The following is a 14,862-nucleotide window of genomic DNA, read 5'->3' as shown; positions in this document are numbered from 1 at the left end:
CCCAATAAGTGGACCTACTTTTCTTGGTTAATCAGTCTAATAATTTCTTCCTCTTTATATGCAAGACTCATGAACGTTTTCCTCATTTATTTGGACAAATAAAGCTGGAAGATTTTATGCCATGGTCGAGTTTTTTTTCTAGAATCATTCGTCATAGGAGGTAACAAAAATGTCATAATGCATTCTAATGCTTCCAAGCCAAAGTTAATGAGCTTTACGGATTGGTTTGCTCACTTTGGTCTGTTGAGCAGTCCAAGGTAATACTCACCACCACCTACGTATCTCACATATTTGTGCTCTCTATCTTCAGTAGAGCTACTGCATTGGTCTGCTTGTACCATTTAGTCTTTGATTCCTGATTTTAATGGTTCAGATTGACATATGGGATCATTACCAAAATATGAATAACTAGAAGTTGACCAATCTCAACAAGACACTTGAGGAAGATCAACTTATGATGGATCAAGAAGTATTGTGTTTCCGATCATGCACTCCTTTCTTTTCTGAAACATTGAAGGTTCCTATTATGTTCATCAACAACATGGCTCATGTTCATTTGTTGTGTTGACTTGCATCTCTTTCTCCGAGTTCAATGGTTTGCTGTTGCATGTCACATGTTTGTGAACATTTATTTATGCTATCAAAATGGGCATATGGTTTTGTAGCACTGGTATTAAGATGTCAGATGAATATCCCTTGTGAATTTAGTTTTGCTACATGTCAATATACTCATGCCATCTTTCCAGGTTTCCGACGCTAAAATTAGATTTATTATGTTTGCCAATTGAAAGCTTGCATGCACTTCAATTGTTGTTGTATATCATCTGGGATGCCTGTCTTCTCGCTAAACTAAGCCTATTGTCATACAGTCACGTTAATAAATATGGTAGCTTGATTAGTATGCACAATCCCACCTCAAGAGGCGCCACCCCGGTGGCGCCCCAGCCACTAGTATAGATGAACTATTGAACTTTTCCTGCATATTCAGCAGCAGAAAGCCAGAAGGTGCATGGGGCAGCAGAAACTGATGACAGTAGGATACCGTCAAGAAGTATATGGCCTCTTCGGATTTTAGTCTACAGATCAAATGTCAGGCAGTGTGGATGTATGATAATACATCTTCTTGTAGTTTTATAGCCGTGTTCTCCCAAACAAACTAATGTATCTTTAAACAAATTTTTTTCACTGTGCCGCTCAGGCACCGTGATCAGTTTCAGAATACAATATCAGACCTCAGTAGCATGTCTCTATTCAGATAAAGGAAAAACTGGTTTCTTCCTTGCACAAACTTTGTGCAATCAAGGAGCTTAGTACCTAAAACTGAATGATGCTCCACAGAACATAATAATGAGCAACGCAATCTGATCATAGCTGCTACCAGGCATATGGCTAATGGCTCCACAAATTGCCTGTTTTAACATCACACTATTGTTCTGTGATAGTATACAAGCCTAGCAACGGTACACACGTGGACTGGTAGTGTTAATTTGGAAAAACGCAAATGAAATAATCAAGAATGATCAACTCCACAATTACCAAACCCAGTTATTCGACATCCACGGTCAGACCCAAACATCTGACATGCTTGATACCTTCAACATTGTACGTGCCTTTATAAAATTTACCTTGTAGATCAAACACATGGTTCAAAACGCCCTAGTGGGTCAAATATGAAGTTGTGAGCTATTAATAATTAATCACCTCAACAGTCCCAGCTCCAGCAGCAGAACCCAGATGGATACAATCTTTGAAATTTCAGTAAAAGCTCAGTGCTTCCCAATATAGACATTCAGAAGACACTGTACAATCTGCACCACAAGTTTGTTGTTTGGTCCTGAATTGTTTGTGTTTACAATTAACATAAAGTTTAGAGATAACGCAAGGTTGGAAAGTGTACATATCTGATAAAACTAGACAAGTTTGGCCAAAAACACTGAATGAGATATGAGAGAATAGCTCCACCAGGGGCCAGACCCACTTTCAACATCTACAAGCAAAGGGATCGGCCAAATCCAAATCACTGAGATCGACGATACTCGAAACATCATGGCAACTATCCGTCGTAAAACTAAGCCGGGCACCTCTAGAAGCTCTCTTCTCTATCTGAAGCTTCTCACGTTGTCCTGAGACAAATTCGCGGCTGTAATTCCTGGAATCAACCACAAGTTGAATGGACTCTAGTGATCTCGCATTCAGTACAAAGAATGTAACAAAGTCAACTTGTGCCTGGAAGCCTTTATAATATCCCAACACTATGGTCTGCAAACAAATGTCATGAGATGTGAGAAAATTTCGGTGTTTGCGACGCCAGCAATTTGTCCCCGTAGGTGCTTTTTTGTGAATCTGAATAGACACGAAGAATAAACCGCTTTAGAGCTCCAAGTAGATCAAAAAACGACTGAAAAGCAAAAACTAACACACTAATAGACTACCAATGTAAACCATCACCTTTATATACAACTTCTTCAAGCACGGAAAACATCTCATCAAGTCAATAACCATGTCCAGATTTGAATTCATATGGATAGCTAAGATCTTGACAGTACGCACCATAGTTGTCAGGCTATCAACGCGCAAACCCTTTATGAAGCATGGAACACAATAATAAGACATAAATCAGTATAGACAACATACATAACCTTTGTGGACACCGAAATCTAGCAAGAAGTACAATGGGCATAGCTACCTCGATAACTGTGGAGCCATACATGATTTTGGAGCCCCATTCATGGTGGGAAATGTAACCCAAGGTCTCCAGTCTGGGCGCGGAGACTACTGACACTCTCATTTTCATATGCATTTTCAAGCAGAGCAACCTTTCAAGTGAAGGGGCATTCTCAATGGTGAGTTCTGCAACGCTCGCATGAATGCCTACACTTTTAAGGGTAGGGGAGTTGATCCTGACACCATGAACGTTAAAATTGGTTCTCAACAGCAAGCACTCTAGTGCAGGGCAGCATGTGTTGATAACGTGGCACAAAGAGTCCTCCGAGATGTTGACTGCCACTAGTGCAAACTTCCTGAGCTGAGGAAAGCGGAGTGTTTCAACCGGATAGTCGAGGAGAGAGCACATGCTGATGGTGGCCACGCGGAGAGTGGACGAGAATCGGAAGATGGACGCCGGTGGCGATTGCAGATCTACACATGTATTTGGCAGCCCTAATAGGTAGAAGTCGAGCTCCTGGAGCTTATCCAGGGCAGGGGATTGGATCCAGGCTTCCATGGCAGCAGCTTGATCTGAGAGGTAGCGCGCCGGGAGGCAGAGACGGTGAACTAGTCCCTCGTGGGCGGCGAGGATGATGTCGAGGAGGACACCATTATGATTGGCAGGGAGGCCGCGGAAGTCGAGGTTAAGAGAGGCGGTGCGCCATAGATGGCGCCACCGAGACGCGAGGGCTTGGGTGCGAGCGGCGTCCTTGATGGAAAGAAGGGAGATGATCTCACCGAGGATGACATCAGGGAGATCGCTGATGCGGTCAGCAATACTTGTTCGTCTTCCACGGCTCCGGACGGTGGTTCTAGGCCTTTTTCCGGTGGCCGGCTCCATGTTCATGGTCAGCGCCGCCGCAGAGGGAGGGACGTGCCCTTCGCTGCGTAGTCTCGGGCTTCGACTATTTAATTTTTGTACTGCGGTGTCGGGACTTCATCTGCTACTACGAGACTACACGACGGGCCGGGCTGAGTTTTTTGCCGACATGTTAACAGGCCACCCGTTGTTCCTTGCCAGTTTTAACGGCCCATGTATCGCAACGCGTTTAGGCCCCGTTTGGAACGACGTCTCTCTCCGTAGATGAGTTTCTCATTTTACCTTCCGGAGACGTTGCGATGGGCGGAAGGGGTTGCTGAATCCGAAAAGAGTGCCTGCTCCGCCGGGAATGCACACCGGAAAACGCCGTGAAGATCAATGTTGGTGCTTCCTTCATGACAGCCACTGAGCCACATGACTGGTGGGCTCTGCATGCAGAAACGGAAGCCTTGCAAAAAAGCAGTTGAAACTGCCGATCGATTGGGACTTGGACGAGTCACCTATTGCGAGCCACTGGGTGTTCTATCCTGCGATCTCAAGTTCAAGCTACGTACTCCTTTTACTGAGCCGGGTGTTGTCAACGTATTCGGAGACTGTAACAAGCCAGCAGCGCATGTTTTCGGCTGAGTTGGGTGCAGGTTTAGTCGATGGTGATCATGCTATATATTAGCTTCAACCCGACTGCCCGACTGATGTGTAACCCGTGCTACGACCGGCAATTCAGCCGTGTCCTAATGGAATACAAGTGTTCGATTGTAAAGAAGAAGAAGAAGAAGAAGAAGAAGAAGGAGGAGGAAAAAGGCACGGAGAGCAACTTTAAAACAGAACATTAGCTTCAGTAGTTATATGCCTGAACATTTCCAACAGATTCCACGGCCGAAACCCCAGGAGTTTGTCTTCTCCCAAACAAACCAATTTCAAGCATTCAGGTAGTAGACAATATTTCCCCTGTGCCGCTCAGGTGATTAGTTTCATAATACAATCTCAGTAGCATGTCTCTATTCAGACTATTTTTCCTTGTGTAAACTTTCTGCAGTCAGAACTGGAAATGAGAAGTACATAGTGCGAGATTTGATAGAATCAAACCATGGAGTTTAGCTTCTGAAGTAATTTGAACGATGCTCAACTGGGAAATCAAAATGAGCACACTCGGAAAATATAGCTGACTCCAGCCATTGTTGTTTGGTCCTGATTTCTAGTAGTGTTTAAATAACACAAAGTTCAGGGACAACACAAGGTTAGAAAGACTAGCTAAGTTTGGACCAAAACAGAGTGTGATATGCAAGAATAACTCCGCCAGGGGCCAGACCGAGTTTCGTCATTTACATGTCAAGGGATTGCAAAAATCCAATTCACTGAGATCAACCACACTTGAAACATCATTGTGACAATATGTTGTGAAACAAAGCTGAGCACCTCTAGAAACCCTCTTCTACATCTGAAGCATCCTATGTTGGTCTGCGAAAAATTCGTCATTGTCGCAAGTAGCCTGTGAATATAGCTGCTGCCACCTGGCATGGCTGATGGCTTCACAAGTAGCCGGTTTTAACATCATGCTTTTTTGGGATAGTGCAAGCTTAGCAACAGTACAAACATGAGAAATAAGATAGGTACGAATAACCAACTCCACAATTACCAAACCCAGGTTTTCAACATTGTACATGCCTTTATAAAATTTACCTTGTTAATCAAACAACATGGTTCAAAACACCCTAGTCGGACAGTGGAAAGAACAACAGAAATATTCCTTTATGCAAACTCTGATAGATACTTTCAGAGCCTTCTTCTTGGATATAAGAATGCAACTCGAAGCTAGCTCGCAACAGACATTGAGAAGGTACTGTACAATCTTCGATGCAAATGAAACAGTTTGGGAGGTGTACCAGTGGACAATCAAAATGAGCACCCCCAGATGATATCTTCATAATATAGCTGACTCTGGCCATCGTCGTTTGGTCCTGTTTTCTTTTAGTATTTAAATAACATAAAGTTAAGGGATAACACAAGGTTAGAAAGACTACAAGTATGAGAAAACTAACCAAGCTTGGGCAAAAACACCAAATGAGACACGCAAGAATAACTCAACCAGGAGCCAGGCCCACTCTCAACATCTACATGCGAACGGATCAGCCAAATCCAAATCATTGAGGTCAACGGTGCTCGAAACATCATTGTGAGAACCTGTGTAACACAGAGCTGAGCACCTCTAGAAATCCTGTTCTCCATCTGAAGCATCCTACACTGTTCTGCGAAAAATCCGTCATTGTAATCTCTGGAATCAACCTCAAGTCGGATGGACTCTAGCAGTTTCGCATTCAGTATAAAGAATGTGACAAAGTTAACTTGTGCCTGGATGCCTCGGTAATGTCCCAGCACTAAGGTCTTCAAACGGATGTCCTGAGATGTGAGAAAATTCCGGTGTTTATGACGCCAGAAATTTGCTCCTGCTGGTGAATCTGTCTGAATCTGAATAGACAGGAGAAATCAACAAACTTCAGAACTCCAAGTAGATCAAAAGAGCATCTAGACAGAAAACACTAACACATTAGAGAATCAATGCAAACCATCACCTTCATATACAACTTCTCCAAGCATACAAAGCATTTCATCAAGTCAATAACCATATCCAGATTAAAATTCATATGGACGGCCAAGATCTTGACAGTACGCACCACCGTTGTCAGGCTAACAACGTGCAATCTCTTCATCGTGCATGGAACAACAATATTAAGAGATAAGTAAGTACAGATGACATGTAAGATTTCGGCACAAAAAAATGTAGCACGAAGCATAAAGGACATGGCATAGCTACCTGAATAACAGTGGAGCCAAACATGATTTTGGAGTCCTGTGAATTCTGAGAAATGTAACCCAAGGTCACCAGTCTAGGTGCGGAGATTACTGACACTCGCATTCTCATATCCATTCTCAGACAGAGCAACCTTTCAAGTGAAGGGGCATCCTGAACGATGAGTTCTACAAACCTGGAATGAACCCCTATACTTTTAAGGATAGGGGAGTTGATCCTGAGACTGCGGATGTCAAAACTAGTCCTGAGCAACAAGCTTTCCAGGGCAGGGCAGCCGGAGGAGATGATGCTCTGCAGCGAGCCCTCAGAGATTTTGACCTCCACGAGCGCAAGCTTCTTGAGGAGGGGAAACTGAAGCGTCTCCACAGTATTGTCCGGGAGATGGCACTGGCTGATGGTGGCAACGCGGAGAGTGGACGAGAACCTGAAGATGGACGCCGGTGGTGGTTGCAGCAGCTGTAACCTTGAGAAACGAAAATCTGTATGTTATTGGTAGCTCTAGGTAGAACTCGAGCTCCTGGAGCTTGTCCAGGGAGGGGGAACGGAGCCAGGTGCCTGCGACGTCGGCTCTGTACTGGAGGAGGAGCGACGGGAGGCAGAGGCGGTGGACGGGGCCCCCGTGCGCGGAGAGTATGGCGCCGGGGAGGTTGCCGGGGATGCCACGGCAGTCGAGGTTGAGGGGGGCGGCGCGCCAGAGGTGGCGCCACCGGGACGCGAGGGCTTGGGTGCGGGCGCCCTCCTTGGTGGGGAGGAGGAAGATTATCTCGCCGAGGACCGCGTCGGGAAGGTCGCTGATGCGGTCCGGCGACCCTTCGCCGCCATCTCTCCCAGCTCCCGGCGGCGGGTGTTGGGTTCTCCCCGGGGCCGTGGCTTCCGGATCGGTCGTCTCCGCTGGACCTGGCGTCGATTGGTGGATGTCGGGCGGCGCGGGTCTCATCCTCTTGGTACTCCTGCCGGTCGGCTCCATCTCCGGCCAGCGCTGCCGCTGTGCGCGGTGGCTGCAGCCTGCAAAGGGAGGGGAGGGTGTGCCCTTCTCTCCGGCTTGTTTTTCTTTTTCTTTTGAGAGATGAGAGCAAATGGTTAACGAGCGCTCCTTCGAAAGCCTCGCAACGATCAACGCCACTTGGCGTGCTCTCAGTTATTAGCCATGTGTCGTGCTCGGGACGTTTTCTTCGGATTTCGTTTTTTTATTTTTTCGCACGCGTTTTCGGCTTTTTAAGTGGGTTTTTCGGTTTTCCCCCGATCTTTCTTAGCTTTTCGATAAAAAAACAGAAAAAAAATTGCGCGAAAAAACGCGTTTTCTTGTTCTTTTTCTTTCGCGAGAGTCACGGTTTTTCTTCCATGAGAGGCACGTTTGTGCTTTAGCGAGAGTCACGGCTGTGCCTTTCGAAAACGGAAAAAACGTGTTTTCTGTTTTTTTTTTCTTTCGCGAGAGTCATGATTTTGCTTCCGCGAGAGGCACGGTTGTCCGCGAGAGGCATGGTTGTACTTTAGCGAGAGTCACGGCCGTGCCTTTCGAAAACGAAAAAAAACACGTTTTTTGTTTTTTTCCTTTCGCGAGAGTCACGGTTTTGCTTTCGCGAGAGTTACGGCCGTGCCTCTCGGAAAGGGAAAACAAAACATGTTTTCTGTTTTTTTTTCTTTCGTGAGAGTCACGATTTTGCTTCCGCGAGAGGCACGGTTGTGATTTCGCGAAAGGCACGGGCGTGTCTCTTTTGGAAAGGGAAAAAACTCGTGCTCCCGGTTCTGTTTTTTCGTCCGGTTTTTTTCGTGAAAAAAAGTTCGTCAAAACCTATCAACATGGGATCTAGTTTTGAAGATCTCGACGCGAGGAATCCAACGGTGAAAATGGTTCGAGATTTGGACGCACGGTTTAAAAGATAAAACGTTTTGAATAAATGGATCTACGAAAAAAGGAAAACTTTCAGGTTGTGACAAGTGGCGCGCTGCATGTGCGCCACTTGTGGTGACCTAAAAAGATTGAGTGTTCTTTGCAACTAGTACTCCTTAATTAGTGATTTCGCAACTTTTGGCGTAGTGCTCCATTCCAACCGGGCCACACAGCCGGCTGGGCTGAGCTCTCTGCCAACCTTTAGAAGTCCATGGGTTCCTTGCCCATTTAAACGGGCCATTAATAGCTAAAAAACAAATCTACGATCGGATAATGCAAATTTGACTGCCTAACGTCCGAGAGCAACTAGCTAACGAGCGCTTCTTCGGGAGCCTTGTAACGATCAGCACCACTTGGCGCGCTCTCAGCCATTCGCCACGTGTCGCGCTTTAGGCGCTTCTTCTGTTTTTTTTTTATTTTTTCACACGCGTTTTCGGCTTTTTAAACGGTTTTTCCCATTTTTTTTACGTTTTGGTTTTTCACCGGTCTTCCTTAGCTTTTCAATCAAAAAAATTTGCGCGAAAAAACGTGTTTTTTTTCTTTCGCGAGAGTCACGGTTTTGCTTTCGCGTGAGTCACGGCTGAAAGAACATGCGGTGCCCCCATGTTTGGTTTTGGTAATTGATGACAATCTCTATGGACTAATGGTTGCCTTGAGTTATATTTGAAGGATTTGTCCATAGGCATTTCTTGAAGTTCATGTGTTGGTTTCAAGGAGTTTATGTGGTGACCAAGGTGTTATTAAGGAATTATCCAAAGATTGGTCATGTGAGAGTTGAGCTTATTGCAAGCATGTCTTGGAGAAGAAGATTGTGTGATCATTCATGTATATCTTCAAGACATCATTCAAATGAAGAGAGTTGAAAAGATTCATGGTTGATCAAGACTAAGTCAAGAGTGAATCAACTTGATCAACTCACAAAGCGTAGAAGATGTACCGAGAGGGATCAAGCGATCCCATGGTGTGGTGAGCATTGTCAATTACGCTTTGTGTACTAACCCATGATCTTCGTGAGAGTTCTTTGTGGGGTTAGGTTGCGGTGTGCAAGTTCAAGTGAAGCATCATGAAGAGATCAAATGCTTGAAGCTTGCCGTCCATTGTGGTGACAATGGACTTGTGAAGATGTTGCGGTGTGCAAGTTCAAGTGAAGCATCATGAAGAGATCAAATGCTTGAAGCTTGCCGTCCATTGTGGTGACAATGGACTTGTGAAGATGTGCGGAAGAGTGGCTCACCCATAGTGGAGCATGGGGGAGCAATCAACTAGTCTTCATCGAGCCAACGCAACCAAGAAAGATGGTCCAACTTGAGGGAGTCAAGATCGTCATCATCTAGCTCAAGTGGACCATGTGCAAGGCAAAGGTTTGCTCTTGATAGGTTTTCTATTTTACCGGTCTCATGATGGTAGGTGGGAGACCGGGTTATAGGATCGATTGCCGTACTATCAAGGGGGGCTCTCGATGAGTAGCTTGATCGTATCGTTCATAGAGAGCTCAAACCATTGCATCCTTGCATCATCTTTATTGTTCTTGTTTGATTCTTCTCTTTGTGAGTTTTGGAGCTTATGGTCATCTTGATGACAAGCTCGAGTTCATCGAAAACGGAGTTCACTCGCATCTTCTATGATGTTTTCGATGTTGGAGGTTATGCCGGTTCTTCTCGGTTGGAGGTTTCACTTCTCTATTTGTTGGCATACCTCCCCTGCCTCTTCTTACTATAACCAGTCGCTGTTTTGATGCTACTCGTCTTCCTCTATCCAACAAGCTCGAGTTTGCTCAATTCGGAGCTCATATGCAGAAGTTATGGCAGTTTTGGTTTCCTAGCGGTAGTACCGCGGGCCGGAGCGGTAGTACCGCTTGGGTGCTACAAGCGGTAGTACCGCTCTAGAGCGGTAGTACCGCTCCTGAGCGGTAGTACCGCTGGTAGCCCCCAGCCGTAGTACCGCTGCGGTCTCGTGCTAGTACCGCCTCGATTCGAGGGGTCTTTTTCGTGTCGGGTTTTACGGTACTAGCCACGGCAGTGGGGGGCCGTTGTACCGCCCGTATGCGGTAGTACCGCCCTGCCACCGCGGTAGTACCGCTCTGGGCCCAGCGGCAGTACCGCGAGGGGGAGCGGTAGTACCGCTTATAGGGGCAAGCGGTAGTACCGCTGGCCAAGCGGTAGTACCGCTCTCTGCGGGGCTGAAGTGGGGGTAACGGCTGGATTGTTCCCCCCACTATATAAGGAGGTCTTCTTCCCCAATGAACCTTATCCTTTGAGCTCGTGTTCTTCCCCCATTGTTGACCCTCTTCAAGCTTGCTAACTCTCAATCCCTCCATGGATTCTTGCTAGTTTTTGAGGGAAAAGAGAGAGGAGATCTAGCTCCACATTTCCACCAATCACTTTCTCCTCTATGTGAGGGGAACCTCTTGGATCTAGATCTTGGAGTTCTTGGTGTTCTCCTTCTTGTTTGTCCTCTCCTTTTCTTCCCTAGCATTAGTTGCTTCGGTGGGATTTGAGAGAGAAGGACTTGGGCACTCCGTGTGCCCTTGCCATTGCATTTGGTGCATCGGTTTGAGTTCTCCACGGTGATACGTGGAAGTTACAAGTTGAGAAGCTTATTACTCTTGGGTGCTTGGTGCCCTTGAGCTTGTTCTTCTTGGGTGCTTGGGCGCCCTAGACGGTTGGTGGTGTTCGGAGCTCAATCATTGTGGTGTAAAGCTCCGGGCAAGCGTCGGGGTCTCCAATTAGGTTGTGGAGATCGCCCCGAGCAATTTGACGGGTACCGGTGACCGCCCCCAAGGGTTGCTAAAGTGTATGGGTTCGGTGACCGCCCCCAAGGGTTGCCATTTGTACGGGTTCGGTGACCGCCCTCAAGGGTCCCTTAGTGGAATCACGGCATCTTGCATTGTGCGAGGGCGTGAGGAGATTACGGTGGCCCTAGTGGCTTCTTGGGGAGCATTGTGCCTCCACACCGCTCCAAACGGAGATTAGCATCCGCAAGGGTGTGAACTTCGGGATACATCGTCGTCTCCGCGTGCCTCGGTTATCTCTTATCCGAGCTCTTTACTTATGCACTTTACTTTGTGATAGCCATATTGCTTCTTGTCATATATCTTGCTATCACCTAGTAGTTTATCTTGCTTAGCATAAGTTGTTGGTGCACATAGGTGAGCCTAGTTGTTGTAGGTTTTGTGCTTGACAAATTAACCGCTAGGTTTATTCCGCATTTGTTCAAGCCTAAACCGTAATTATTTTAAAGCGCCTATTTCCGGTGCTCCAGCCGCGCAGAGCTGGGATACCGGCGGCTACGCGCTTGCCACACCCGCCAAGTGTTCAGCGATTTGTCTGCCCGGCGATGGACTCGGATGACGAGTAGGCGCTCGCGGCGCTGCTGGAGGAGGAAGCCGATGTCGACGCCCAGGACGAAGAGCATCTCAAGGTCCTCGCCGCCCTGGCCAGCCTGCTCACGAGCAATGCAAAGCCGCGGCAAGGTGGCTCGGCGCCGGGCCGGCTGAAGGCAAAGCAGAGGCATCGATTGAAAGGCTATTGCTTGCTCTACTCCGACTACTTCGCCGACGCTCCACTGCACGGCGACAAAGTATTTAGGCGCCGTTATCGGATGAGCCGAAAGCTCTTCCTCAGGATTGTGAATTCTATCGGGAGTTCGATAGCTACTTCAAATGCAAGAAGGATTGCACCGGCACACTTGGATTCACCTAAATCCAGAAGTGCACGGCAGCTATGAGGATGCTTGCATACGGAGCTCATGGCTTGATGTGTCATCTTGCACAACATGATCATTAAGAGAGGGCAGGAAGAGCCAGTGTTTGACACTGAACCATATTACAGGCAGGGTCCTCTTGCCCAAGTTGATCACCACCTACCGGCAACCTAGACTTCCTTCCTCAATATGCGTCAGGAGATCCGAGACCCACTGGTGCATCAACAACTGCAGCAGAATCTGGTGAAGCACCTATGGAGGCTCAAGGGCAACGCCTAACTGGATGTGTGATGAAATATCGGTTTTTATTTTGTTGAACTATTTAATTTGATTTCTATTGATTTTTTGTGATGAACTATGTGATAAAAAATAGCTTATGTTGAATTTGTGCCGAAGCACGCCGAATACGGGCCAAAATTGGTCAATTTGCGCCGATAGTGGGCCAATTTTGCGCCAAAAAGGGCTGAAAAGTGGGCCAATTTGCGCCGAAAGTGGGCCAAAATCGGCGCCTAGGGGTGACCTGGGGGCAACGGCTGGGAACCCGATCGCCCCCACACCGTTTTTCAGCCGGTGCGCCCTCAGGGCGACGCTATTTCAAGCCCATGGGGGACGGAACGGCTGAAGATGCTCTAACCAGCACTGTTTCTTTAATGGAAACCGCTTGAAACCGGCGCGCCGGCTGAAACTTCCGCCGGCCGCGTCGCGCGCGTACGATAGGGAATCGTGCGACTCTGATGCACCCTCTCAGGGATTCAATGAGACATAGGATGCGGGCCCATCCACGATGCATCTTCCACCTCTCGCATATTCTTTCTTCCCCTGCGGCATCTTCCTTCTTTCTCTCTCGCTCCACGCCATAGATGTTGCTCCTGTGCGCCTGCTGCTCCTCTATTTTTCTTCCCCCCCATCTCTATAGCACGCGGTCGCGCATCCCAAAGGTCTCCCCCGCCACAGCCCCCTCCCCATGCTACAGCAAAGCCCCCAAGTGCTGAAGCAAATTACGGGGGGCATCGGTGCTGCCATGGCTGCCGAGGACGCCGAGCTATGATGTTATTGATTTCTTTGCTGGAACCAGCCAGAGCTGAAGCTGGATCCAGCTGTTTTTTTGCTGCAACCGGCTGTGGGCTAAGCTGGAATCATCTACTGATTTTGCTACAACGGGCCGAAGTCGGGAGCTGGAACCGGCGTCTGGATTTGCTGGAAATAGTCAGAGCCGGAGCTGAAACAAACTATTTTTTTTGCTGCAACCGTTTGTTGGTTCTGTGGTGACGGGAGGCCGAGAACCGATTTTTGTTGCAACGGGCAACCCACAAAGCTTCCACCAGCAACTGTTTTTGCTACTACGGCAAAGAGTGGAAGCTTCGACCAGGAGATAATGGCGCCACCAGCGACATGCACCAGTCGGCAAGCTACACCCGGCAGCGACGACCATTTTGTTTTTGCTACAACCATATATCGTTTTCGCTACGGCCGGTAATGAAACTTGTTGCCATGACGAAGACCATGTTTTGCGACCTACGAGGCAAGCTACAACCGGCGACGACAACGATGATGTTTTTTTGCTACAACCATACCCTGTAGAAGCTGCAACCATGCCCTGTAGAAGCTACAACCATGACGAGATGAAATCGTTCGGGAAAGCTGGGACCGGCGACGAGCGGCGACTACTGCGACGAGCGGTGACATGAGAGAGAAGGGGGGTGTTGCCGCGCCTCGCCAGTGTGCATGCACGCGGTGGTCGGGGCAGAGACGCCCTGCGTCGAGGGATTATTGAGAGACAGGGGAGGGGATTTTTTCTGCTCGCGTTGACCAAATAGAACGAAGCGGAAGGAAGGAGACGTCCGCGTCGAGGGAATCAGACGGTTCAAAACGAGCGCATCTGACGGCTAGGTGCGGATCAGCCGAAAGTTTGGGCCGGTCCGCCGGCGCCTAGTACTGGCCTTCTTTAATAGGTAGGGTGAAACTTTAAAGAACAAACAACGGCGCTAGATCTGCAACATGTTTTGAAATAACTGGGTCACGGTAGTGTTTGGCCAATGTAGCGAAACGTTTTGTTTCAAACAAAAGAAATGAAAAACAACATTTTTTGAACTTTTTCCATCGAAATTTGAAACTGAGAACTTTTTTTGAAACCATATGGACATTCAAAATGGGTCGGCTAGGGTTTCCCCCGTAGTCCGGCTTAACTAGTCGGATTCGAAAGAATTTTTTTTTTTTTAAGTTTTCAAGAATTCTTAGTTTTTGTTACACATGTTCATATGGACATTCACCTATTTATGATTCTGTGATGCCATTGTCATGTACTGATAGCTCACTAGCTCAGCTGAAAGCTTGTAACAGCTCATGCAGAAAAATCTCGCGTCATTCTGAATTGCCACAAACATGACAGTTCTCACGACCTCAACCTCCTTCATATCTTAACCCAACACTCCCAGGTTCAGCAGGGGAAGCCAGGCAGGCAGTGGAAAGAACAACATAAATTGGCAGGATGAGACTGCAGCCAAGAGAGTTCATCAACAGAAAGAAAAGAAAATGATACAGCCCCACAAATTCAGAGGACTGGCTTACAGGTTCTACCACGAGGATCGGTGCACAACAGCAAGTCTACTTGCGCACAGTTGTATTACCAGAAACGAACCAACATAATAACCATTTTAACTAGGTCAACATTTCCCCCTTATGCCGCTTAGATTATCAGTACCAGAATACAATCTCACTCACTTCAGTCATTAACAAAAACATGTTTCTATTCATAGAAGCTCGATTCTTCTCCACAGAAGCATATCATACAAGCTGCACTAGAAATGAAATAATTCGAGTGAAGTTCCAGCGGAAAATCAAAATAAACACCTCCAGAATCTTCTCTGGTCACACACACGTCATTTTTATTTAGTCCTGAATCTTTTCATTGCAATTCGTGCATTGCTCCACAAA

The 14,862-nt window shown here is 47.2% G+C and overlaps 2 protein-coding genes and 1 long non-coding RNA gene across 7 annotated transcripts; 1 reads left to right on the top strand and 2 right to left on the bottom strand.

The window, feature by feature from the left end:
• The first annotated feature begins 9 nt into the window (after positions 1-9).
• LOC123182601 (uncharacterized) lies at positions 10-703 on the top strand. The gene is made up of 2 exons (XR_006492269.1): positions 10-257; positions 374-703. It is a non-coding gene; the product is annotated as an uncharacterized lncRNA (long non-coding RNA).
• A 1,121-nt stretch (positions 704-1,824) lies between these two features.
• On the bottom strand, positions 1,825-3,587 carry LOC123172693 (FBD-associated F-box protein At5g60610-like). The gene is made up of 3 exons (XM_044589632.1): positions 2,687-3,587; positions 2,449-2,580; positions 1,825-2,343 (listed from the first exon to the last, which is right to left on the bottom strand). Exons 1-3 carry the CDS (start codon positions 3,551-3,553, stop codon positions 1,981-1,983), a joined length of 1,362 nt encoding a protein of 453 aa, XP_044445567.1. The 5' UTR covers positions 3,554-3,587; the 3' UTR covers positions 1,825-1,980.
• A 698-nt stretch (positions 3,588-4,285) lies between these two features.
• Positions 4,286-7,422, bottom strand: LOC123182599 (uncharacterized). Of its 5 annotated transcripts, none has more exons than XM_044595234.1 (5): positions 6,339-7,422; positions 6,097-6,228; positions 5,708-5,992; positions 5,566-5,637; positions 4,286-5,491 (listed from the first exon to the last, which is right to left on the bottom strand). In XM_044595234.1, the coding sequence occupies exons 1-4, from the start codon at positions 6,450-6,452 to the stop codon at positions 5,608-5,610; spliced, it is 561 nt and encodes a 186-aa protein (XP_044451169.1). In that variant the 5' UTR covers positions 6,453-7,422; the 3' UTR covers positions 4,286-5,491; positions 5,566-5,607. The 5 variants fall into 5 exon arrangements, with proteins under 5 accessions (XP_044451169.1, XP_044451167.1, XP_044451168.1 ...); XM_044595232.1 differs by having other exon boundaries at positions 4,286-5,484; positions 6,339-7,421; XM_044595233.1 differs by having other exon boundaries at positions 4,286-5,637.
• Between the last annotated feature and the right edge of the window lie 7,440 nt (positions 7,423-14,862).

Source organism: Triticum aestivum, chromosome 1D, assembly GCF_018294505.1.
Source record: "Triticum aestivum cultivar Chinese Spring chromosome 1D, IWGSC CS RefSeq v2.1, whole genome shotgun sequence".
Classification (NCBI taxonomy): domain Eukaryota; kingdom Viridiplantae; phylum Streptophyta; class Magnoliopsida; order Poales; family Poaceae; genus Triticum; species Triticum aestivum.
The sequence above is the reverse complement of the archived record's forward strand: the minus strand, read 5'-3'. Positions and strand labels throughout refer to the sequence as shown.

Coding starts and splice junctions, on each gene's coding strand:
- LOC123172693 (XM_044589632.1), bottom strand. CDS start 3,553: ATGAACATGGAGCCGGCCACCGGAAAAAGGCCTAGAACCACCGTCCGG. Junction 2,581..2,686: donor ATGGCTCCACAGTTATCGAG/GTAGCTATGCCC, acceptor TGCTTCATAAAG/GGTTTGCGCGTTGATAGCCT. Junction 2,344..2,448: donor TGAAGAAGTTGTATATAAAG/GTGATGGTTTAC, acceptor GTGTCTATTCAG/ATTCACAAAAAAGCACCTAC.
- LOC123182599 (XM_044595230.1), bottom strand. CDS start 6,452: ATGGATATGAGAATGCGAGTGTCAGTAATCTCCGCACCTAGACTGGTG. Junction 6,229..6,338: donor TTGGCTCCACTGTTATTCAG/GTAGCTATGCCA, acceptor TGCACGATGAAG/AGATTGCACGTTGTTAGCCT. Junction 5,993..6,096: donor TGGAGAAGTTGTATATGAAG/GTGATGGTTTGC, acceptor CTGTCTATTCAG/ATTCAGACAGATTCACCAGC.